Genomic DNA, 23,019 nt, shown 5'->3' on the forward strand with positions numbered 1-23,019 from the left:
AAATGCTAAACATGATGTAGAATGCTTGGGAATATGAATTCTTCAGTAAGTAAGGAAAAAGATCGTGGAATCCTTTTCAGCACACGTACACGTATTGAATGAAATAAACAGTGTTATGCAGCAAGCAATAAGGGAAACCTCGTGATGGGATTTATAGCTAATAACTTCGACGATCAAACGCTAGGGACAGTCATATGACTTTTCTATGACTCTGTAATTTCACATCTTGAATGTACAGTTTACTTTTGATATCCGAATTACATAAGTAATTGAATAAATACAAAGAATGGCTACAAAACTATTTCCAGTTCTGAGAAATGTACCATAAGAAGAGAATAACATGGTAAAGTCTCTCCGTACTTAAGATACGAGTACAGTATTGAAACAATGCGATTTCTTCAAAATCTCTGAAAATCATAATATAAATGATGCAGACTTACATTAAAATGCAAAGCATTACAGTCACTAGAACAAAAGAGAAAAAAAAAACAATTTAATTCTCACGTAGGAAAAAAACGTCCCTATCCAAACAGAACTGCTGATATCTTCAAACTAGGTAAGGCATTTCCCATCACCTGGTTTTGATTAGTAAAACTACAGCAATAACAAGACCTGGCCTTACACGTTTTACTTTATTTCCATGTTAAGTTGATGGCTCTCCTCCATAGACTCGCTAGCAGGGATAATCGAGGAGTACCTGATTCAGCAGTGGCGATTTCAGCAAACACGCCAGATCTTCATTATTGTTGGTTGTGTTTTTGTAGTTCATCTGTGGTATTTAAAGTGTATTGGTCCAGGCAAAATGAAATTTTGCTTGACAGGGAAATAAAAGATATACGGCGTCATTGAAATTTATTTTGCATTTAGGATAGTCAAAGAGTGCTTGCGAATGTACAGATGTTGATATTTACAGCGGGACTGCGGCGTCACTCTACCACTGCAGGTGGCAGTGGAAGCTGACGCTGCCTCCCGAGGGAGACTCATTGCTCGACGGTGACGAGAGGACCGGTCCAGGGGGCAGCACCGTAGGCGAAAGGAGCAGCTACATGGTGCTGCACGTGGACGGGATGGGGAACTGGCACTGGCACATTGTAGGGCTCGGGCACGGCGTAGGGCTGAGGCACGGCATAAGGCTCGGGCACGTAGGAGTGGTGGATGGGAGTCACTTCCTTGGTCTCGTAGACAGGCTTGGGCACAGCAACGTCGAAGGTCTTCTCGTAGATCTTGAGTTCAGGACGGACCTCAGTGACCTGGGGAGTGAAGGAGTAGTGAGCGCGGCCAAGAGCCTTGACGGGGATGCGCTGGACCAGCTCTTCAGGGGCGGGGGCGTCTCCAGCTGGCACAGGTGCTGGCACGTTCAGGTTCAAGTTGGAGTAGGTGAGAGCCGCGGGGGCCACAGCCACAGGGGCCACGGCAGGGACCTCGAGGGCCTTGACCTGAGCTAGAGGGAGAGCAGAAGCAATAGCAGGGTGGGCGATGGGGGCGGCGAGGATGGGAAGGCTCTTCACGTCAACCTCAACAGGTTCAGGTGCGGCGACGGTATGTTCCACTTGACGAAGCTCACCCTGGACGGTGTACCCGGGGACGGCTGCGGCCACTGGGTGGGCCAGAGCCACTGCCTTGCCTACAGTTTTGAGCTTCACATCAGTAGGTACATGAGCTGTCACCTCATGCTGCACAGCCAAAGGTGCAGCCAGGGTCAGAGGCGCGGCGTGGATGGCCACAGTTTCTGCCGCCGGTGCGGCCACACAGCCCGCAACCAACAAGGGAAAGAGTACCTGTGGAGGAAGCAACGTTCATGTGAGCGTTCTTTCCCATAGAAAGGCGGATGGGTTCGATACTGGTGTTTTGGGGTGCTCAGAACATAATGGCAGGGAAGCAGTAATACGTGTATGTATAGGAGGAGCGTTCAGTGTGTGAGCAAGGAAGAGTAACCTGACGATTTGAAGCAGTTTGAGAACTGAATATGACATGTAGCGCTGCGTTTATTGTGGGGAAAACATTCAGAATATTGTAGCGTAGGTTTGGATGCGTTACAGTGCGTGATTTTAAACTTCTTGTTGATCCAAAACATGCAATTACGAATGAATTGCGGATTAGGGAAAAATAATCTGGCTTTTCTTGTATCAAATGTCAGAAAATTGACCACAAGCGCTTATAACCTAGATTCGATAACAGTATTTAAGGTTTACAAGTAGACGACAAAGCTGGACATTGAACAAGTTCACTGAGTTCACTGCGGTGTTCTCAGGACACCGTTGCTCGAGCACTCACCAGTGGGTTCATGTCGTCAGGAAGTCGTCGAAGCTCTGGTCTGCCTGGGGACGGTCGTGGTCGGCTTATATATGAAGATGTCGCGGTCCATCTCCTTATGGAGGCAACGACCACGCCCAGCGCAGCTTCCCCCTCCGGCAACCATGCCCGATTACATGAGCAGTAGGCCATCCGATCCTGTCACTGGTGGTAGCAGAATCTTCTCGTGTGTTACGAAACAAGCCATATGGCCTCTGAAAATGTTTCTGGCCACATACAGCTTATCGTAGATATCTCGCAGTGGTGAAGACTCTGTGAAACTGGTGACTGTAGAGTCTAATGATTAATGAATGAAATGATTTTGAAATTCTTATCACCAGTCTGTAGTATACTGGATCGGGTTATGCGGCAAGGATAGAGAGAGAGAGAGAGAGAGAGAGAGAGAGAGAGAGAGAGAGAGAGAGAGAGAGAGAGAGATGGGGGGGAGAGATTTATCCCACCATTTCGCTTATTACGTAATAAATGGCTTAACCGTATTAGCCTCTCTCCGCAAGGTATGTTTCTCTGAACAGGAGGTATTGTTATAGCCGTGTTTTGTGTTTGTTTTTTCTTTATCAATTATTCAGGAGACGAAGACTGAACAGAATGCATTCAAAATGTGGCATTACTAAAGCGTTGAAGAAAGGTAGGATTGTCTCTTAGGTTTTGTAATGGAAGTTCTTATCCATAAATTCCCCCCCCCCTTCTCTCTCTCTCTCTCTCTCTCTCTCTCTCTCTCTCTCTCTCTCTCTCTCTCTCTCTCTCATCCTTGCCGTTAACACTACTTAGTGTAGTTCAGATTGGTGATTAGAAATTCAAAATAATTTTCTTCATTTCCATTGAACCTTGGATTTCCTAGCAATTTTTCATGTTTTAGAATTCTTGTTTCTAAAGTGCATGACTTTATATTCTCTTCGCTTAGAATTGTTTGGCTCTTTTTCTAATCACTGTTCCCATTTGACATAATCTCTGGATATTTTTTTTTTTTTATGTTTTCGTAGTGTTATTCATGTACAGTCCTACTTCCTGCATTTTTTTGCCCAAAAATTTTGAGAAGTTGCATCTGTGGCTTTTGACTCGCAAGTTGCTGCGTCACATGGTTTATTGTGTGGCCGTTGGCAACTCAAGGGTGGGCCGTTTTGATAACTCTCTTTCTCTACATCTTGAAGCTTTGTAACTCTGTACCATTTTAAATCTTTCCCAATAACTACGACCTGGCACAATTTAAAAGACAGGGTTTTCACCCCCCTCTAAAATTCGCAAGTACTATCCCTTGCCTCTTCCTTTTCCCTTTCATTTACCTTTGTATATTTAACTTGAGGTTCGGCCTTGATGTGGACTTTTGTCTGAATCATTTTACATTTTAGCCTCCAATGTAAAAAAAGGAAAAGAATACATACATATACATATATATATATCATACAAACCTCCAACAGCCAGGATCGAACCCGGGACCCCTGTGCAAGAGGCAGGCATGCTAACCGCTAGGCTATGGGACTGTATAATAGGAAATAACTATTCGAAATACTAAGTACTCGAATACCCTTCGTCTCACAATGGTGAGCAACGGGGTCTATACCGGTTATTTCCGAACAGACGCACATAGCCAGCTGATAGCGTTTTACCGAACCTAACTGTACTTTATTCGTATTCATATACCTCCGCGTTGTACAGTTAGGTTCGGTAAAACGCTATCAGCTGGCTATGTGCGTCTGTTCGGAAACAACCGATAGACCCCGTTGCTCACCATTGTGAGACGAAGGGTATTCGAGTACTTAGTATTTCGAATAGTTGTTTCCTATTATACAGTCCCATAGCCTAGCGGTTAGCATGCCTGCCTCTTGCACAGGGGTCCCGGGTTCGATCCTGGCAGGTTGGAGGTTTGTATGTTCTATGAAGGTGCGCGTTCATATGCACTTTATTCGTATATATATATATATATATATATATATATATATATATATGTGTGTATGTGTGTGTGTGTGTGTTCAGCCAGTCGGCCGCTTCAGTTACTGAACCCATGTACATTTAACAAAAGAAGTATCGTTACCCATGGGTTTGATGGAATTCAAAATGAAGTGTCACTTTATTTGCGTATTCACTGCTTTCAAGACGCACTTGCACCACACTTACTCTTGGAAACAAGTACAAAAGTTAGACGGATGCGTTGCCACTTCCCGTATATAGTTATGTAAGAAAACGATTAGAAAATGAAAATGCTGGCTAATATTCCTGGAAAAAAGACTGAAAGTTTGCAGAGGGAAAAAAAGAGCATGTAGACAAAATTGAACTAATTATCTGGAAATCATTATTTTGCTTGAGGTAATTATCAAACCAGTGCATGCTAATTTGTTTTTAATTACAGGACATTGGTGCATGATCGACCACGAGTGCTCAAAAGGTACATGTACTAATGAGTCATACTTGAATTTGTATGTGGCTGTTACGACCATTGCATTTGTCAAAGAACAGAGGGAGATGATGATTATGCTGACGTATAATTGCAAAGTTTACGTTTCGAAATGTGAGTCTTAGAATTCTTTCAAATTCCTGAATATTCGTTCATGGCTGTACACTTCAGTATACTTTTTTTTACATGAATATTAGATATTCTGTTACGTTTCCTACCAGATACAAGAAAGATTTCAGTATACAGTAGATAGTAGATGACAGAAATATAAAAGTACTTAGTAATTCCAATCAGAATAGAATAAGTTCCTATACATCTCCAGTTTTCCTTGATAGCTTTCCTTTCTTGTGTAGTGCCGTTGCTAGATAAGGAGTGCATGCATGCCAATACATGAGACCCAGGAGAAAATTTCACAAGTTTTAGTCCTGTTTTTCAAACTGTAGAGTACGGCAAGTGTATCGTTACTTTTTTGTTGATTGTACATTGTCTGTTTCGTATGCCTCAATAGATTTTACAAGTCTGCTTCACTATTCTTTGATTATTTATCTAAATTATGCGAGGTTAATCGAATGGTTCTTTAAGGCTCGTTACTTTACACTTTTCTTATATATGGGGTTGTTATCTTCGAGTGGTATTTTGCCGTCAGTTAGTGACTTGTGAAACATCGAGTTTATACGAAATGTCACTTAACGTCTAACTTTCCATAAAAGTCTTGAGGCTGTTATTAGCAGCAGTTGATTTGTGTCCAGTTTTACTTCATCTAAGAATTCCAGTACTTTATAGCTCTTAATTTTTTTCAACGTAAGATATACATCTGGAAATACTTTTTGTGGTGTGGAAATGGAATATTTTTCGACTGTATACTTAGAAGTAAAAAGATTGTCTTTGCTATATTTGCCATATTCGTGTGTTAGTGGTTCTCTTGTATCTTCTTGTTTTCGTGTTTGTTTATTTTTGTGTGTTTACTTTGTCGTCTGCTTTTTGAATTTCTATTCTTTCTGTGTATTGTCAAATTTTCTATCTCCGCTGTTGTCAGTTGACTTTTCTTCTATGCTTATTTTCTCTTACGAGTAATTATATCCTTCATAATTCAAGTCATCCTGGATGGTTTTCAAATATTCATTGGCGCTTATTGATATATATATTCATTGTCAATAGTAAGTAGTTTTCAAATACACTTCACACATCTTAATCATTATGTAAGTTAAGGATATCAATTCAGTTGTTTCTGATTTCTTGTCTAATTTCCTCAGTTTTGTTACTGTAATTTTGATCAAGAGTTGAATCACCATCATATAAGGTCTTGTTTCTAGTTTCATAATGTGGTGGTCACAGATCAATGAAGCTGGACCTGCGTAGCAAGACCTCATTAAGTTGAAGTCGGCAGTAAAAACCTGTTCACGAATGCTGTTGCCTCCGATGGTCTCATCAACCAAACGAAAACTGCTTTACCTCTTGTTTCTCTGATCTCTCGTTGATGTTGTCCGCGAGAAGATTGTTAATCACCTCTTGTCGTAAACTTGCTGATATTAAGCAATCATTTCGTTTCATTTTGCAAGAGGTAGGTTCCGTTTCCTCCTTTTGCTCTGGAGGTGTACGAACATCCCCCCGTTATTTATCATAGTTCTTATCAGTGATGTTGATACACACAGAAATGCAGAATCCACTTGTAATATGTCCACTTTAACCGTAAAAAATCAAATCATCAAAATAGATGCACATTTTCCTGTCTAACGCAAACTGTTTTCAGTGAACAGTTTACATTACGTCTTATTGATTCAGTTGATGAATATTCGTCGTAAGTATCTGATAGTTAATGGATGTTTGTCAACAATAGGTATCTGATACCGTTGATAAATGTTTGTGGTAAGTATTTAACTGATGATTATGCTTCTAGAGTTGGTATACATTGAATTGTTACGATGTGTTGAACGGTCTTGGGAAATACTTACTCCGGGGTCAACTCATAGGTGTATATTTCTTCTGGTGTTGGTTTTCATGTTAGTCACTTGAACTCTTTACCTGCCTCAATCTCGCTGCAGTGTCTTGGGAAATCCTGACTTCTTGATCCTCGTTACTGATCCTTGGCTGACCATATATTAATAACCTAGGCTGGGTGGGTCACCTTATCTGATTCCTTCTCCCTTGGCTGACCTAATGTTCCATTTCTATCTCTGTGTAGCACTTGCCTGATGTTGTCATGTAAAACGCAGCTAGGACAAGTTTGTCGTACACTGGGACACAAACTAGAGCACTATGTCTTAGAATCTGAAAAACAGGCCGTTTTAGGGATAGGTTTAAATGAATCCTGTAAGAAATGTCAACACCTTATTGTTAATAACAAAGTACCTAAAATTTTAAGCTTGTATCCTCTCTCTCTCGGCTAGTCGGTAAAACTTGTATGAAACACTACATAATGTGCGAAATGAAGGTTATGTAATGAACCAATTTTGTAACAACCTATGTAATATCAGATCACTGTGGTCTGTCTTAGACCCTTTGTGACCCCTGTAATCCTTTTTCGCTACCGCTCACAGGATGAGCATGGGATGCGCAGTAAGTTAAGCAGGCATACCGGCAAATCAGTCAGATGGACGCCCTCCGTATTATAGGTGACATCTAACATGAGTGATAGTTCATACAGATTGGAGGAATTTTACAGGTCTTCACGGCGGCGATATACTGACTTTAGTTTGAGTTGAAATGACGAAGGATTTGGATCAGTATGTGCGAAAGGGCGTCTTAAAGCTGACGAACAGATGAAATCTCGTTCATTTTGATTTATATAATCAACCAAAACCATTTGATCCTGCATAGAAGTGAACGTGTGTTATTTATGAATAAGGGAGTATGCAGACATGTGTCAGCATTGGGTAATTCATAACTCACGGCTGTTCTTTATTTACTCAATTATCTGTTGGTATTTCTTTTCATACAGATTACTTTTTATTAAAGGTTGAAGTTTTCATGAGAGTGAAAGGCAAGATATGTATTGAGGAACTGAAATTTATTCTGTATTCAGGATAACCTGTACAGATGTTGATATTTACAGCGGGACTGCGGCGTCACTCTACCACTGCAGGTGGCAGTGGAAGCTGACGCTGCCTCCCGAAGGAGACTCAGTGTTAGACGGTGACGACGGGGCCGGCCCAGGGGGCAGCACCGTAGGCGAAAGGAGCAGCTACATGGTGCTGCACGTGGACGGGATGGGGAACTGGCACTGGCACATTGTAGGGCTCGGGTACGGCGTAGGGCTGAGGCACGGCATAAGGCTCGGGCACGTAGGAGTGGTGGATGGGAGTCACTTCCTTGGTCTCGTAGACGGGCTTAGGCACAGCGACATCGAAGGTCTTTTCGTAGATCTTGAGTTCAGGACGGACCTCAGTGACCTGGGGAGTGAAGGAGTAGTGAGCGCGGCCAAGAGCCTTGACGGGGATGCGCTGGACCAGCTCTTCAGGGGCGGGGGCGTCTCCAGCTGGCACAGGTGCTGGCACGTTCAGGTTCAAGTTGGAGTAGGTGAGAGCCGCGGGGGCCACAGCCACAGGGGCCACGGCAGGGACCTCGAGGGCCTTGACCTGAGCTAGAGGGAGAGCAGAAGCAATAGCAGGGTGGGCGATGGGTGCGGCGAGGATGGGAAGGCTCTTCACGTCAACCTCAACAGGTTCAGGTGCGGCGACGGTGTGTTCCACTTGACGAAGCTCACCCTGGACGGTGTACCCGGGGACGGCTGCGGCCACAGGGTGGGCCAGAGCCACTGCCCCTCCCACTGCCTTGAGCTCTACATCAGTAGGCACATGAGCCGTCACCTCATGCTGCACAGCGAAAGGCGCGGCCAAGGGCAGGTGCGCGGCGTGGATAGCCAAAGTGCTTGCGGTCGGTGCGGCCACACAGCCCGCAACCAACAAGGGAAGGAGTACCTGCGGAGAAAAACGCTGTTGAGTCATGCGAGTGGGTGGTTGGGGGAAAATTATATGTTGGAAGGAGTTGATGGGTACTGTAGTGAAACGTTTATGGAGCTGCAATTCTTGTGTATTGGAAACTCGTTGGTATTTGAGTGTGGAATGGTAGGTGGAAATGCAGTACTTAACCTGACAATGTAATTTAGCGTGCAATTGATCACCGTTTCTAGCGTTACATTTTGTGAAATTCCCATCACTGTAGAATGCTTTACAGTTGGATATATGGGTTTGTCAGCAAGATTTAGACTATGAAAACAGGAACGTTTTATACGTTTTGTAAAGCTAATTCGTATGCTCGTTTATCATTATCAAAGAACTAAAGAACTGGGGCTTGGTAGCCAAAAATTCCATGAAGAAAAGATTAACGAACGCTCAGAAGAAGATCCACTAAACTGGCTATGAAACAGAGGTTCACTGAGTCAAAGCTGCGATTTGCTTGGGATCGCGTTGCTGGAGGACTCACCAGTGGGTTCATGTCGTCGGGAAGTCGTCGTACTTCTGGTCTGCCTGGGGATGGTCGTGGTTGTTTATATAGGAAGATCCCGCGACCCTGTCTAGTAGGAAGGGACGACCACGCCCAGCGCAGCTTCTCCCTCCGGCATTTACCACGCCCGCCCACATCAGGTCCTGGACCCTTGCTGCCACTTATGGTGGTAGACTCTTCCTTAATGTTATGGAATTAGGCTCACGGTCTCTGGCCATATTTCTGACTATATCCAACTATTATGTGTCATAAATGTCATACCTAGAATTGCCTAGAATTATTAGAAAGTTTCAGGTTAAAGTTTACCTGTGTTTCAGCAGACAAACTCGTTAAAAGCATTGTTAGTAATGCAGTAATTCAAAATGGCTTTAGACCTTGTTTTTCATCCAGTTATTAACTTAAACTGTGTTGGCCACACATATTGTCTGTTTGATGTACATTTCACAGACTTACTGATACAATGAAGGTCATGTCCGTTAGTGTATTGTCAATACGTGAAGCGCCCTCCTCCCATAGCTCTACATTCCGACCTTGAGCGTAGTTTGTACTTTGTGTAATGATATGCTCAAACGTCTCTTCCTCCCCGCCCTACAACCCCCAACCTCTCATCTTCAGCCTCATCCCCCTTCCCGTCTCTCCTGGTAGGCATTGCGCCTTTTTAGAGAGTCCTTCTATCTCCTTCAGAACTTTAATATCTTTCTCCTTCATATAATACATAAGTGGGGCCCGTCTAGCTGAGCTCTTCCCCATCCGCTTCCACAAGGCAGCATCTTGTATCCTAAATAAGACTTACATGTAGAACCTTAAACGTCACTGAATTTCCCATGTAGCGCTCAAGTCGCTATATAGTCTGTCATGGTGCTCTTGATTTAGGAGGCAGTAATTCGTTTTTACATACAGAGTTAGAGACGCTTGCTTGGTTTCATGTATGGCTTAGAGTTATTATACAAGCCCGGACGATGATACCCAGGTTTATGGTACAGACCTGTTCACAAGTCTCAGGTGATACAAAAGGTCCAAAACAGCAAATGTATAAGTCTCAGCGATGATAGATTAATGCAAGTCTGCTTTAAAGAAGCTGGGAGTGCTTTTTAGACGTCGAAATTTCTTTACTTCCGAACAGTTTCTTCGTTTATACAAAGGATTGATCCATCATTGTGTGGAGTAGTACTCCTACATCTGGGGTGGTTCTAGCTCTGTATACTAACTTGACAGAGTTGAGTCGAAAGCGGTCCGACTTATCGACTCTCGCGGTTTTACTTCAAAACTTGACTCACTTGCCCTCCGCTGCAGTGTTGGTTCACTTTCCCTGTTGTATAGGTATTGATTTGGGTTTTGCTCCCGAGAGCTGGCTGCTTGTGTGCCTCTCACCGCCATTTAGACCACGCTGTACTCAGCAACTATTCATGAGCTGTTTCATCACACAACATGAATGGGAATGGCAAAGTTGATACAGTTTTGTATTTTTAAGTCTTTACCTTTAGACTTGTCATTAGGATATGTGTTTAGACGTCTTTTACCCACATTTCATGAACGCTGGCCGACATACAGTCAAGAACAAGCCACAAATATTCGTATCACAAATTTGCTCAACACTAAGTTAGGCATTTGGAAACAAATCTTCATGCCAGATTCTATGAACACTGGTTGAAATTTGGCCCAATAATGGGAAAATTATATCGTTGTAATGAGTTCTCTGTCTCACCGGACTACATATAAGGAACATGTGCCAGAAATGTACGTTTTGAGGTCTTATGGTTTTTGACCTCAGAAAATCGTTAGGAGAGCGAAGAAAAATGAAAAGAGGCGTCCTTGATCTATTGAATCCATATATGTCCCCTACTAAGTTTTAGGTCAATCGGTCCCAAAGTGAAGGAGTAACGCAAGAACGAAGTAACTTAGCAAAACAATATTTCTCACACTAGAGAACATTAATATGAAATACTCGAAATTCGGTGTTCAATGTATATGAAGAAAAATGTGTGGAAGTTATCATCACTGGCAAATCCTGAAGTTCATGAAAAAAGTTTAGCTGTAAGCTTAGTACCAAGACTTCTAAATATAGTCATCGATCGAAAATTGCTAGGAACAACTCGGGTACAATTGAATGCGTTGACAAAGCAACATTGTGGTTATATCATAGTTCTCATACCTGCACTACATAGCGGACGAAGTAAAAGATTAGAACTTACAAAGGACCACAAAACTAACAAGTCTCAGAAACCTACTTTATGATCAGAAACCAAGAAAATCAATTTTCTCTATTCTCTTAAGAAGTTTAGACTGTATCAGGATTTCAATATTTTTTTTTTTTTTATATTGAAGATGCCTGATAATGTAGATCAAGAACTTAGTTTAAAAGATAATGAATTATCTACTGGAGGAAATAGAATGCAAATCTCTAGAGAAAAAGTATGTTATATTAACAGAAGAATTAGCTTCTTTCAAACAGAACAGTCGAACATTAGAATTAGCTGGCGTCACACTTTTTTCATGTTGAAATGTAAGTTACATCACAAATCGCTTGGAAAGATATTTCATTATTTCCGATTTTACTAAAAAAGAAGAAGTATACAACGAAACTGATACATACATTAGCGCGTTCCATTTCATCAACGGGTTCCAAACATGGACCTCCTTAATAGACTCATTACCAAAGAACAGTTTTGCATAGATATCGATAGTGAACAATTTCCCCTTTTGACCTCATTCTTTCATGTGAAATTCCATGCTTCGTTTACTTCACCAGTGCATGGTATTTCTTCCTGTCCTTATCCTGCCGGATGTCTCTACCGGTGGGAATCAATTGTGGGGAAAGAACCCTCTTACTGCTTGATATCCAAACGTCATCTACCTTGAATAGAAACGTAGTAAATCTCATACTATAATATGGTATCCAACCTCGTTATTGGCCATCATTTACACCAAATATTTCAGTAATGATGGCCAATCATCAGTAAAATAGAAAAGAATATCACCAGTGGATCTTTCCTTACGGAAGCCATACTAATGATCAGAGGAAAGACAAAGTCAAGATTTTTGAGGATATAAAAGTTGAAGGATTGAAAGACTTTGTAAACAGTAGATGGGAAAATAATGAGACGATAGTTAGAGGTGTCGAAATGGTTACTCTTCCTTGAGATGGGATGTACCAATACATACGTCCAAGAAGAAGGAAAAATTCTGGTTTTTAAACAGAAATGGAACAAATGTGCAAGCACAAGTGCAAGTTTGGAAGCACACTTTCAGTACACGGGAATGGATGCCATCAGGTCTATAAGTTTTGATTGTGTCCTGAGGTAGAAGCGCTTTTAAGATTGTATCCACTTTGCTTACTGTCGGTAAAACTTACCATGTGAAGGGATGAGTAATGTATGTATTGAAGATTATATAGTGAATTATTTTTGTAGCAGCCAGTGTAATATCTGTTTACTACGGTCTGATAAAAAAAACCTTTGTGACCCCTGTAATCCTTTTTCGCTACCGCTCACAGGATAAGCATGGGGTGCGCAGTAAGTTAAGCAGGCATACCAGCAAATCAGTCAGATGGATGCCCTCCGTATTATAGGGACATCTAACATGAGTGATAGTTCATATAGATTGGAAGAATTTTACAGGTCTTCACGGCGGCGATATACTGACTTTAGTTTGAGTTGAAATGACGAAGGATTTGGATCAGTATGTGTGAAAGGGCGTCTTAAAGCTGACGAACAGATGAAATCTCGTTCATTTTGATTTATATAATCAACCAAAACCATTTGATCCTGCATAGAAGTGAACGTGTGTTATTTGTGAATAAGGGAGTATGCAGACATGTGTCAGTATTGGGTAATTGATAACTCACGGCTGTTCTTTATCTGTTTAATTATCTATTGGTATTTTTTTGTAAATGCAGATTACTATTTATTAAAGGTTGAATTGTTCGTTAGAGTGAAAGGCATGATTTGTAATGAGGAACTGAAATTTATTCTGTATTCAGGGTAACCTGTACAGATGTTGATATTTACAGCGGGACTGCGGCGTCACTCTACCACTGCAGGTGGCAGTGGAAGCTGACGCTGCCTCCCGAGGGAGACTCAGTGTTAGACGGTGACGACGGGGCCGGTCCAGGGGGCAGCACCGTAGGCGAAAGGAGCAGCTACATGGTGCTGCACGTGGACGGGATGGGGAACTGGCACTGGCACATTGTAGGGCTCGGGTACGGCGTAGGGCTGAGGCACGGCATAAGGCTCGGGCACGTAGGAGTGGTGGATGGGAGTCACTTCCTTGGTCTCGTAGACGGGCTTAGGCACGGCGACATCGAAGGTCTTCTCGTAGATCTTGAGTTCAGGACGGACCTCAGTAACCTGGGGAGTGAAGGAGTAGTGAGCGCGGCCAAGAGCCTTGACGGGGATGCGCTGGACCAGCTCTTCAGGGGCGGGGGCGTCTCCAGCTGGCACAGGTGCTGGCACGTTCAGGTTCAAGTTGGAGTAGGTGAGAGCCGCGGGGGCCACAGCCACAGGGGCCACGGCAGGGACCTCGAGGGCCTTGACCTGAGCTAGAGGGAGAGCAGAAGCAATAGCAGGGTGGGCGATGGGGGCGGCGAGGATGGGAAGGCTCTTCACGTCAACCTCAACAGGTTCAGGTGCGGCGACGGTATGTTCCACTTGACGAAGCTCACCCTGGACGGTGTACCCGGGGACGGCTGCGGCCACAGGGTGGGCCAGAGCCACTGCCCCTCCCACTGCCTTGAGCTCTACATCAGTAGGCACATGAGCCGTCACCTCATGCTGCACAGCGAAAGGCGCGGCCAAGGGCAGGTGCGCGGCGTGGATAGCCAAAGTGCTTGCGGTCGGTGCGGCCACACAGCCCGCAACCAACAAGGGAAGGAGTACCTGCGGAGAAAAACGCTGTTGAGTCATGGGAGTGGGTGGTTGGGGGAAAAGTATATGTTGGAAGGAGTTGATGGGTACTGTAGTGAAACGTTTATGGAGCTGCAATTCTTGTGTATTGGAAACTCGTTGGTATTTGAGTGTGGAATGGTAGGTGGAAATGCAGTACTTAACCTGACATTTTGTGAAATTCCCATCACTGCAGAATGCTTTACAGTTGGATATATGGGTTTGTCAGCAAGATTTAGACTATGAAAACAGGAACGTTTTATAGGTTTTGTAAAGCTAATTCGTATGCTCGTTTATCATTATCAAAGATCTAAAGAACTGGGGCTTGGTAGCCAAAAATTCCATGAAGAAAAGATTAACGAACGCTCAGAAGAAGATCCACTAAACTGGCTATGAAACAGAGGTTCACTGAGTCAAAGCTGCGGTTTGCTTGGGATCGCGTTGCTGGAGGACTCACCAGTGGGTTCATGTCGTCGGGAAGTCGTCGTACTTCTGGTCTGCCTGGGGATGGTCGTGGTTGTTTATATAGGAAGATCCCGCGACCCTGTCCTTTAGGAAGGGACGACCACGCCCAGCGCAGCTTCTCCCTCCGGCATTTACTACGCCCGCCCACATCGGGTCCTGGACCCTTGCTGCCACTTATGGTGGTAGACTCTTCCTTAATGTTATGGAATTAGGCTCACGGTCTCTGGCCATATTTCTGACTATATACAACTATTATGTGTCATAAATGTCATACCTAGAATTGCCTAGAATTATTAGAAAGTTTCAGGTTAAAGTTTACCTGTGTTACAACAGGCAAACTCGTTAAAAGCATTGTTAGTAATGCAGTAATTCAAAATGGCTTTAGACCTTGTTTTTCATCCAGTTATTAACTTAAACTGTGTTGGCCACAAATATTGTCTGTTTGATGTACATTTCACAGACTTACTGATACAGTGAAGGTCATGTCCGTTAGTGTATTGTCAATACGTGAAGTGCCCTCCTCCAATAGCTCTACATTCCGACCTTGAGCGTAGTTTGTACTTTGTGTAATGATATGCTCAAACGTCTCTTCCTCCCCGCCCTACAACCCCCAACCTCTCATCTTCACTCTCATCCCCCTTCCCGTCTCTCCTGGTAGGCATTGCGCCTTTCTAGAGTGTCCTTCTATCTCCTTCAGAACTTTAATATCTTTCTCCTTCATATAATACATAAGTGGGGCCCGTCTAGCTGAGCTCTTCCCCATCCGCTTCCACAAGGCAGCATCTTGTATCCTACATAAGACTTTCATGTAGAACCTTAAACGTCCCTGAATTTCCCATGTAGCGCTCAAGTCGCTATATAGTCTGTAATGGTGATCTTGATTTAGGATGCAGTAATTCGTTTTTACATACAGAGTTAGAGAAGCTTGTTTGGTTTCATGTATGGCTCAGAGTTATTATACAAGCCCGGACGATGATACCCGGGTTTATGATACAGACTGGTTCACAAGTCTCAGGTGATACAAAAGGTCCAAAACAGCAAATGTATAAGTCTCAGCGATGATAGATTAATCCAAGTCTTCTTTAAAGAAGCTGGGAGTGCTTTTTAGACGTCGAAATTTCTTTACTTCCGAACAGTTTCTTCGTTTATACAAAGGATTGATCCATCATTGTGTGGAGTAGTACTCCTACATCTGGGATGGTTCTAGCTCTGTATACTTACTTGACAGAGTTGAGTCGAAAGCGGTCCGACTTATCGACTCTTGCGGTTTTATTTGAAAACTTGACTCACTTACCCTCCGCTGCAGTGTTGGTTCACTTTCCCTATTGTATAGGTATCGATTTGGGTTTTGCTCCCGAGAGCTGGCTGGTAGTGTGCCTCTCACCGCCATTTAGACCACGCTGTACTCAGCAACTATTCATGAGCTGTTTCATCACACAACTTGAATGGGAATGGCAAAGTTGATACAGTTTTGTATTTGTAAGTCTTTACCTTTAGACTTGTCATTAGGATATGTGTTAAGACATCTTTTACCCCAAATTTCATGAACGCTGGCCGACATACAGTCAAGAACATTTCTGGTGACCTTAGACCTGTAGAGAGGAGTCAAAAATAGTTATATCACAAATTTGTTCTACACTAAGTGAGGCATTTGGAAGAAAAATCTTCATGCCAAATTCTATGGACACTGGTTGAAATTTGGCCCAATAATGGGAAAATTATATCGTTGTAATGAGTTCTCTGTCTCAACAGACTACAGATAAGGAACATGTGCCAAAAATGTACGTTTTGAGGTTTTATGGTTTTTGACCCCAGAAAATCCTTAGGAGAGCGAAGAAAAATGAAAAGAGGAGTCCTTGATCTATTGAGTCCATGTACGTCCCTACCAAGTTTTAGGTCAATCGGTCCCAAAGTGAAGGAGTAACGCAAGAACGAAGTAACTTAGCAAAACAATATTTCTCACACTAGAGAACATTAATATGAAATACTCGAAATTCGGTGTTCAATGTATATGAAGAAAAATGTGTGGAAGTTATCATCACTCGCAAATCCTGAAGTTCATGAAAAATGTTTAGCTGTAAGCTTAGTACCAAGACTTCTAAATATAGTCATCGATCGAAAATTGCTAGGAACAACTCGGGTACAATTGAATGCGTTGACAAAGCAACATTGTGGTTATATCATAGTTTTCATACCTGCACTACATAGCGGACGAAATAAAAGATTAGAACTTACAAAGGACCACAAAACTAACAAGTCTCAGAAACCTACTTTACGATCAGAAACCAAGAAAATCAATTTTCTCTATTCTCTTAAGAAGTTTAGAATGTATCGGGATTTCAATATTTTTTTTTTTTTATATTGAAGACACCTGATAATGTAGATCAAGAGCTTAGTTTAAAAAGTAATGAATTATCTACTGGAGGAAATAGAATGCAAATCTCTTGAGAAAAAGTAAGTTATATTAACAGAAGAATTAGCTTCTTTCCAAACAGAACAGTCGTACATTAGAATTAGCTGGCGTCACACTTTTTTCATGTTGAAATATGTTACATCACAAATCGCTTGGAAAGATATTTCATTAGTTCCGATTTTACTAAAAAAGAAAAAGTATACAACGAAACTGATATATACATTAGCGCGCTCCATTTCATCAACGGGTTCCAAACACGGACCTCCTCAATAGACTCATTAACAAAGAACAGTTTTGCATAGATATCAATAGTGAACAATTTCCCCTTTTGACCTCATTCTTTCATGTGAAATTCCATTCTTCCTTTACTTCAGCAGTGCATGGTATTTCTTCCTGTCCTTATCCTGCCGGATGTCTCTACCGGTGGGAATCAATTGTGGGGAAAGAACCCTCTTACTGCTTGATATCCAAACGTCATCAACCTTGAATAGAAACGCAGTAAATCTCATACTATAATATGGCAGCCAACCTCGTTATTGGCCATCATTTACACCAAATATTTCAGTAATGATGGCCAATCATCAGTAAAATAGAAAAGAATATCACCAGTGGATCTTTCCTTACGGAAGCCATACTAATGATCAGAGGAAAGACAGATTCAAGATTTTTGAGGATATAAAAGTTGAAGGATTGAAAGACTTTGTAAACAGTAGATGGGAAAATAATGAGACGATAGTTAGAGGTGTCGAAACGGTTACTCTTCCTTGAGATGGGATGTACCAATACATACGTCCAAGAAGAAGGAAAAATTCTGGTTTTTAAACAGAAATGGAACAAATGTGCAAGCACAGGTGCAAGTTTGGAAGCACACTTTCAGTACACGGGAATGGATGCCATCAGGTCTATAAGTTTTGATTGTGTCCTGAGGTAGAAGCGCTTTTAAGATTGTATCCACTGTGCTTACAGCCGGTAAAACTTACCATGTGAAGGGATGAGTAATGTATGTATTGAAGATTATATAGTGAATTATTTTTGTAGCAGCCAGTGTAATATCTGTTTACTACGGTCTGATAAAAAAAACCTTTGTGATATCTGTAATCCTTTTTCGCTACCGCTCACAGGATGAGCATGGGGTGCGCAGTAAGTTAACCAGGCATACCAGCAAATCAGTCAGATGGATGCCCTCCGTATTATAGGTGACATCTAACATGAGTGATAGTTCATACAGATTGGAAGAATTTTACAGGTCTTCACGGCGGCGATATACTGACTTTAGTTTGAGTTGAAATGACGAAGGATTTGGATCAGTATGTGTGAAAGGGCGTCTTAAAGCTGACGAACAGATGAAATCTCGTTCATTTTGATTTATATAATCAACCAAAACCATTTGATCCTGCATAGAAGTGAACGTGTGTTATTTGTGAATAAGGGAGAATGCAGACATGTGTCAGCATTGGGTAATTCATAACTCACGGCTGTTCTTCATCTGTTTAATTATCTATTGGTATTTTTTTTGTAAATGCAGATTACTTTTTATTAAAGGTTGAAGTGTTCGTTAGAGTGAAAGGCAAGATATGTATTGAGGAACTGAAATTTATTCTGTCTTCAGGATAACCTGTACAGATGTTGATATTTACAGCGGGACTGCGGCGTCACTCTACCACTGCAGGTGGCAGTGGAAGCTGACGCTGCCTCCCGAGGGAGACTCAGTGTTAGACGGTGACGACGGGGCCGGCCCAGGGGGCAGCACCGTAGGCGAAAGGAGCAGCTACATGGTGCTGCACGTGGACGGGATGGGGAACTGGCACTGGCACATTGTAGGGCTCGGGTACGGCGTAAGGCTGAGGCACGGCATAAGGCTCGGGCACGTAGGAGTGGTGGATGGGAGTCACTTCCTTGGTCTCGTAGACGGGCTTAGGCACAGCGACATCGAAGGTCTTCTCGTAGATCTTGAGTTCAGGACGGACCTCAGTAACCTGGGGAGTGAAGGAGTAGTGAGCGCGGCCAAGAGCCTTGACGGGGATGCGCTGGACCAGCTCTTCAGGGGCGGGGGCGTCTCCAGCTGGCACAGGTGCTGGCACGTTCAGGTTCAAGTTGGAGTAGGTGAGAGCCGCGGGGGCCACAGCCACAGGGGCCACGGCAGGGACCTCGAGGGCCTTGACCTGAGCTAGAGGGAGAGCAGAAGCAATAGCAGGGTGGGCGATGGGGGCGGCGAGGATGGGAAGGCTCTTCACGTCAACCTCAACAGGTTCAGGTGCGGCGACGGTGTGTTCCACTTGACGAAGTTCACCCTGGACGGTGTACCCGGGGACGGCTGCGGCCACAGGGTGGGCCAGAGCCACTGCCCCTCCCACTGCCTTGAGCTCTACATCAGTAGGCACATGAGCCGTCACCTCATGCTGCACAGCCAAAGGCGCGGCCAAGGGCAGGTGCGCGGCGTGGATAGCCAAAGTGCTTGCGGCCGGTGCGGCCACACAGCCCGCAACCAACAAGGGAAGGAGTACCTGCGGAGAGAAAAACGCTGTTGAGTCATGCGAGTGGGTGGTTGGGGGAAAAGTATATGTTGGAAGGAGTTGATGGGTACTGTAGTGAAACGTTTATGGAGCTGCAATTCTTGTGCACTTGAAACTCGTTGGTATTTGTATGCATAATAGTAGGTGGGAATGCAAACTTAACCTGCCAGATAGTGTGCAATTGATCACTGTTTCTTCCGTTCTGTTTTGTTGGATTTCTATCACTTTAGCGTGCTTTACATTTCGATGTATGGATCTATGATCTAGATTCAGACTGTGAAAACAGGAACAGGTTACGAGTTTTGTAAAGTAAATCCATATATTCGTTTATAATTATCAAAGAACTAAAGAACTGGGGCTCGGCAGCCAAAAATTCCAAGAGGAAAAGAATATCGATCACTATTAACGAACGCTCATAAGAAGATCCACTAAACTGGCTGTGAAACAGGTTAACTGAGTCAAAGCTTCGGTTTGCTTGGGATCGCGTTGCTGGAGGACTCACCAGTGGGTTCATGTCGTCGGGAAGTCGTCGTACTTCTGGTCTGCCTGGGGATGGTCGTGGTTGTTTATATAGGAAGATCCCGCGACCCTGTCTAGTAGGAAGGGACGACCACGCCCAGCGCAGCTTCTCCCTCCGGCATTTACCACGCCCGCCAACATCAGGTCCTGGACCCTTGCTGCCACTTATGGTGGTAGACTCTTCCTTAATGTTATGGAGTTAGGCTCACGGTCTCTGGCCATATTTCTGACTATATACAACTATTATAAGTCATAAATATCATACCTAGAATTGCCTAGAATTATTAGAAAGTTTCAGGTTAAAGTTTACCTGTGTTTCAGCAGACAAACTCGTTAAAAGCACTGTTAGTAATGCAGTAATTCAAAATGTCTCTAGACCTTGTTTTTCATCCAGTTATTAACTTAAACTGTGTTGGCCACACATATTGTCTGTTTGATGTACATTTCACAGACTTACTGATACAGTGAAGGTCATGTCCGTTAGTGTATTGTCAATACGTGAAGTGCCCTACTCCAATAGCTCTACATTCCGACCTTGAGCGTAGTTTGTACTTTGTGTAATGATATGCTCAAACGTCTCCTCCTCCCCGCCCTACAACCCCCAACCTCTCATCTTCACTCTCATCCCCCTTCCCGTCTCTCCTGGTAGGCATTGCGCCTTTCTAGAGTGTCCTTCTATCTCCTTGAGAACTTTAATATCTTTCTCCTTCATATAATACATAAGTGGGGCCCGTCTAGCTGAGCTCTTCCCCATCCGCTTCCACAAGGCAGCATCTTATATCCGACATAAGACTTTCATGTAGAACCTTAAATGTCCCTGAATTTCTCAAGTCGATATATAGTCTGTCATGGTGCTCTTGATTTAGGAGGCAGTAATTCGTTTTTACATACAGAGTTAGAGACGCTTGCTTGGTTTCATGTATGGCTCAGAGTTATTATACAAGCCCGGACGATGATACCCAGGTTTATGATACAGACCTGTTCACAAGTCTCAGGTGATACAAAAGGTCCAAAACAGCAAATGTATAAGTCTCAGCGATGATAGATTAATGCAAGTCTGCTTTAAAGAAGCTGGGAGTGCTTTTTAGACGTCGAAATTTCCTTACTTCCGAACAGTTTCTTCGTTTATACAAAGGATTGATCCATCATTGTGTGGAGTAGTGCTCCTACATCTGGGGTGGTTCTAGCTCTGTATACTAACTTGACAGAGTTGAGTCGAAAGCGGTCCGACTTATCGACTCTCACTGTTTTACTTCAAAACTTGACTCACTTGCCCTCCGCTGCAGTGTTGATTCACTTTCCTTCTTGTATAGGTTATTAATTTGGTTTTTGCTCCCGAGAGCTGGCTGGTTGTGTGCCTCTCACCGCCATTTAGACCACGCTGTACTCGGCAACTATTCATGAGCTGTTTAATCCCACACCTTGAATGGGAATGGCAAAGTTGATACAATTTTGTATGTGTAAGTCTTTACCTTTAGACTTGTCATTAGGATATGTGTTAAGACATTTTTTACCCAAATTCCATGAACGCTGGCCGACATACATTCAAGAACAAGCCACAAATATTCCTATCACAAATTTGCTCAACACTATGTGAGGCATTTGGAAAAAATCGTCATGCCAAATTCTGTGAACACTGTGAAATTTTACCCAATAATGCGAAAATCATATCGTTGTAATGAGTTCCCTGTCTCAACAGACTACATATAAGGAACATGTGCCAGAAATGTACGTTTTGAGGTCTTATGGTTTTTGACAGAAAATTCTTAGGAGAGCGAAGAAAAATGAAAAGAGGCGTCCTTGATCTATTGAGTCCATGTACGTCCCTACCAAGTTTTAGGTCAATCGGTCCCAAAGTGAAGGAGTAACGCAAGGAAGAAATAACTGAACAAAACAATATTTCTCACACTAGAGAACATTAATATGAAATACTCGAAATTCGGTGTTCAAAGTATATAAACAAAAATGTGTCGAAGTTATTATCACTGGCAAATCCTGAAGTTCATGAAAAAAGTTTAGCTGTAAGCTTAGTACCAAGACTTCTAAATATAGTCATCGATCGAAAATTGCTAGGAACAACTCGGGTACAATTGAATGCGCTGGCAAAGCAACATTGTGGGTGTATCATAGTTCTCATCCCTGCACTACATAGCGGACGAAATAAAAGATTAGAACTTACAAAGAATGACCACAAAACTAACAAGTCTCAGAAACCTACTTTATGATCAGAAACCAAGAAAATCAATTTTATTCTCTTAAGAAGTTTAGACTGTATCGGGATTTCAATATTTTTTTTTTTTTTTTATATTGAAGACACCTGATAATATAGACCAAGAACTTAGTTTAAAAAATAATGAATTATCTACTGGAGGAAATAGAATGCAAATCTCTAGAGAAAAAGTATGTTATATTAACAGAAGAATTAGCTTCTTTCAGACAGAACAGTCGAACATTAGAATTAGCTGGCGTCACACTTCTTTCATGTTGAAATATAAGTTACATCACAAATCGCTTGGAAAGATATTTCATTATTTCCGATTTTACTAAAAAAGAAAAGGTATACAACGAAACTGATGCATACATTAACGCGTTCCATTTCATCAACGGGTTCCAAACATGGACCTCCTCAATTGACTCATTGCCAAAGAACAGTTTTGCATAGATTAGTCTCGATAGTGAACAATTTCCCCTTTTGACCTCATTCTTTCATGTGAAATTCCATTCTTCCTTTACTTCAGCAGTGCATGGTATTTCTTCCTGTCCTTATCCTGCCGGATATCTCTACCGGTGGGAATCAATTGTGGGGAAAGAACCCCCTTACTGCTTGATATCCAAACGTCATCAACCTTGAATAGAAACGCAGTAAATCTCATACTATAATATGGCAGCCAACCTCGTTATTGGCCATCATTTACACCAAATATTTCAGTAATGATGGCCAATCATCAGTAAAATAGAAAAGAATATCACCAGTGGATCTTTCCTTACGGAAGCCATACTAATGATCAGAGGAAAGACAAATTCAAGATTTTTGAGGATATAAAAGTTGAAGGATTGAAAGACTTTGTAAACAGTAGATGGGAA

At 42.6% G+C, this 23,019-nt stretch overlaps 4 protein-coding genes across 4 annotated transcripts; all 4 read right to left on the bottom strand.

The window, feature by feature from the left end:
- Window positions 1–839: 839 nt before the first annotated feature.
- Window positions 840–2,460, bottom strand: LOC139766700 (uncharacterized). The gene is made up of 2 exons (XM_071695619.1): window positions 2,275–2,460; window positions 840–1,778 (listed from the first exon to the last, which is right to left on the bottom strand). The coding sequence occupies exons 1-2, from the start codon at window positions 2,443–2,445 to the stop codon at window positions 981–983; spliced, it is 969 nt and encodes a 322-aa protein (XP_071551720.1). The 5' UTR covers window positions 2,446–2,460; the 3' UTR covers window positions 840–980.
- Window positions 2,461–7,690: 5,230 nt separating this feature from the next.
- Window positions 7,691–9,175, bottom strand: LOC139766814 (uncharacterized). The gene is made up of 2 exons (XM_071695734.1): window positions 9,125–9,175; window positions 7,691–8,619 (listed from the first exon to the last, which is right to left on the bottom strand). The coding sequence occupies exons 1-2, from the start codon at window positions 9,134–9,136 to the stop codon at window positions 7,828–7,830; spliced, it is 804 nt and encodes a 267-aa protein (XP_071551835.1). The 5' UTR covers window positions 9,137–9,175; the 3' UTR covers window positions 7,691–7,827.
- Window positions 9,176–13,088: 3,913 nt separating this feature from the next.
- LOC139766815 (uncharacterized) lies at window positions 13,089–14,554 on the bottom strand. The gene is made up of 2 exons (XM_071695735.1): window positions 14,483–14,554; window positions 13,089–14,019 (listed from the first exon to the last, which is right to left on the bottom strand). The coding sequence occupies exons 1-2, from the start codon at window positions 14,492–14,494 to the stop codon at window positions 13,228–13,230; spliced, it is 804 nt and encodes a 267-aa protein (XP_071551836.1). The 5' UTR covers window positions 14,495–14,554; the 3' UTR covers window positions 13,089–13,227.
- Window positions 14,555–18,482: 3,928 nt separating this feature from the next.
- Window positions 18,483–19,969, bottom strand: LOC139766816 (uncharacterized). Its single transcript, XM_071695737.1, has 2 exons — window positions 19,919–19,969; window positions 18,483–19,407 (listed from the first exon to the last, which is right to left on the bottom strand). Exons 1-2 carry the CDS (start codon window positions 19,928–19,930, stop codon window positions 18,616–18,618), a joined length of 804 nt encoding a protein of 267 aa, XP_071551838.1. The 5' UTR covers window positions 19,931–19,969; the 3' UTR covers window positions 18,483–18,615.
- Between the last annotated feature and the right edge of the window lie 3,050 nt (window positions 19,970–23,019).

This window comes from Panulirus ornatus, chromosome 58 (assembly GCF_036320965.1).
Source record: "Panulirus ornatus isolate Po-2019 chromosome 58, ASM3632096v1, whole genome shotgun sequence".
Classification (NCBI taxonomy): domain Eukaryota; kingdom Metazoa; phylum Arthropoda; class Malacostraca; order Decapoda; family Palinuridae; genus Panulirus; species Panulirus ornatus.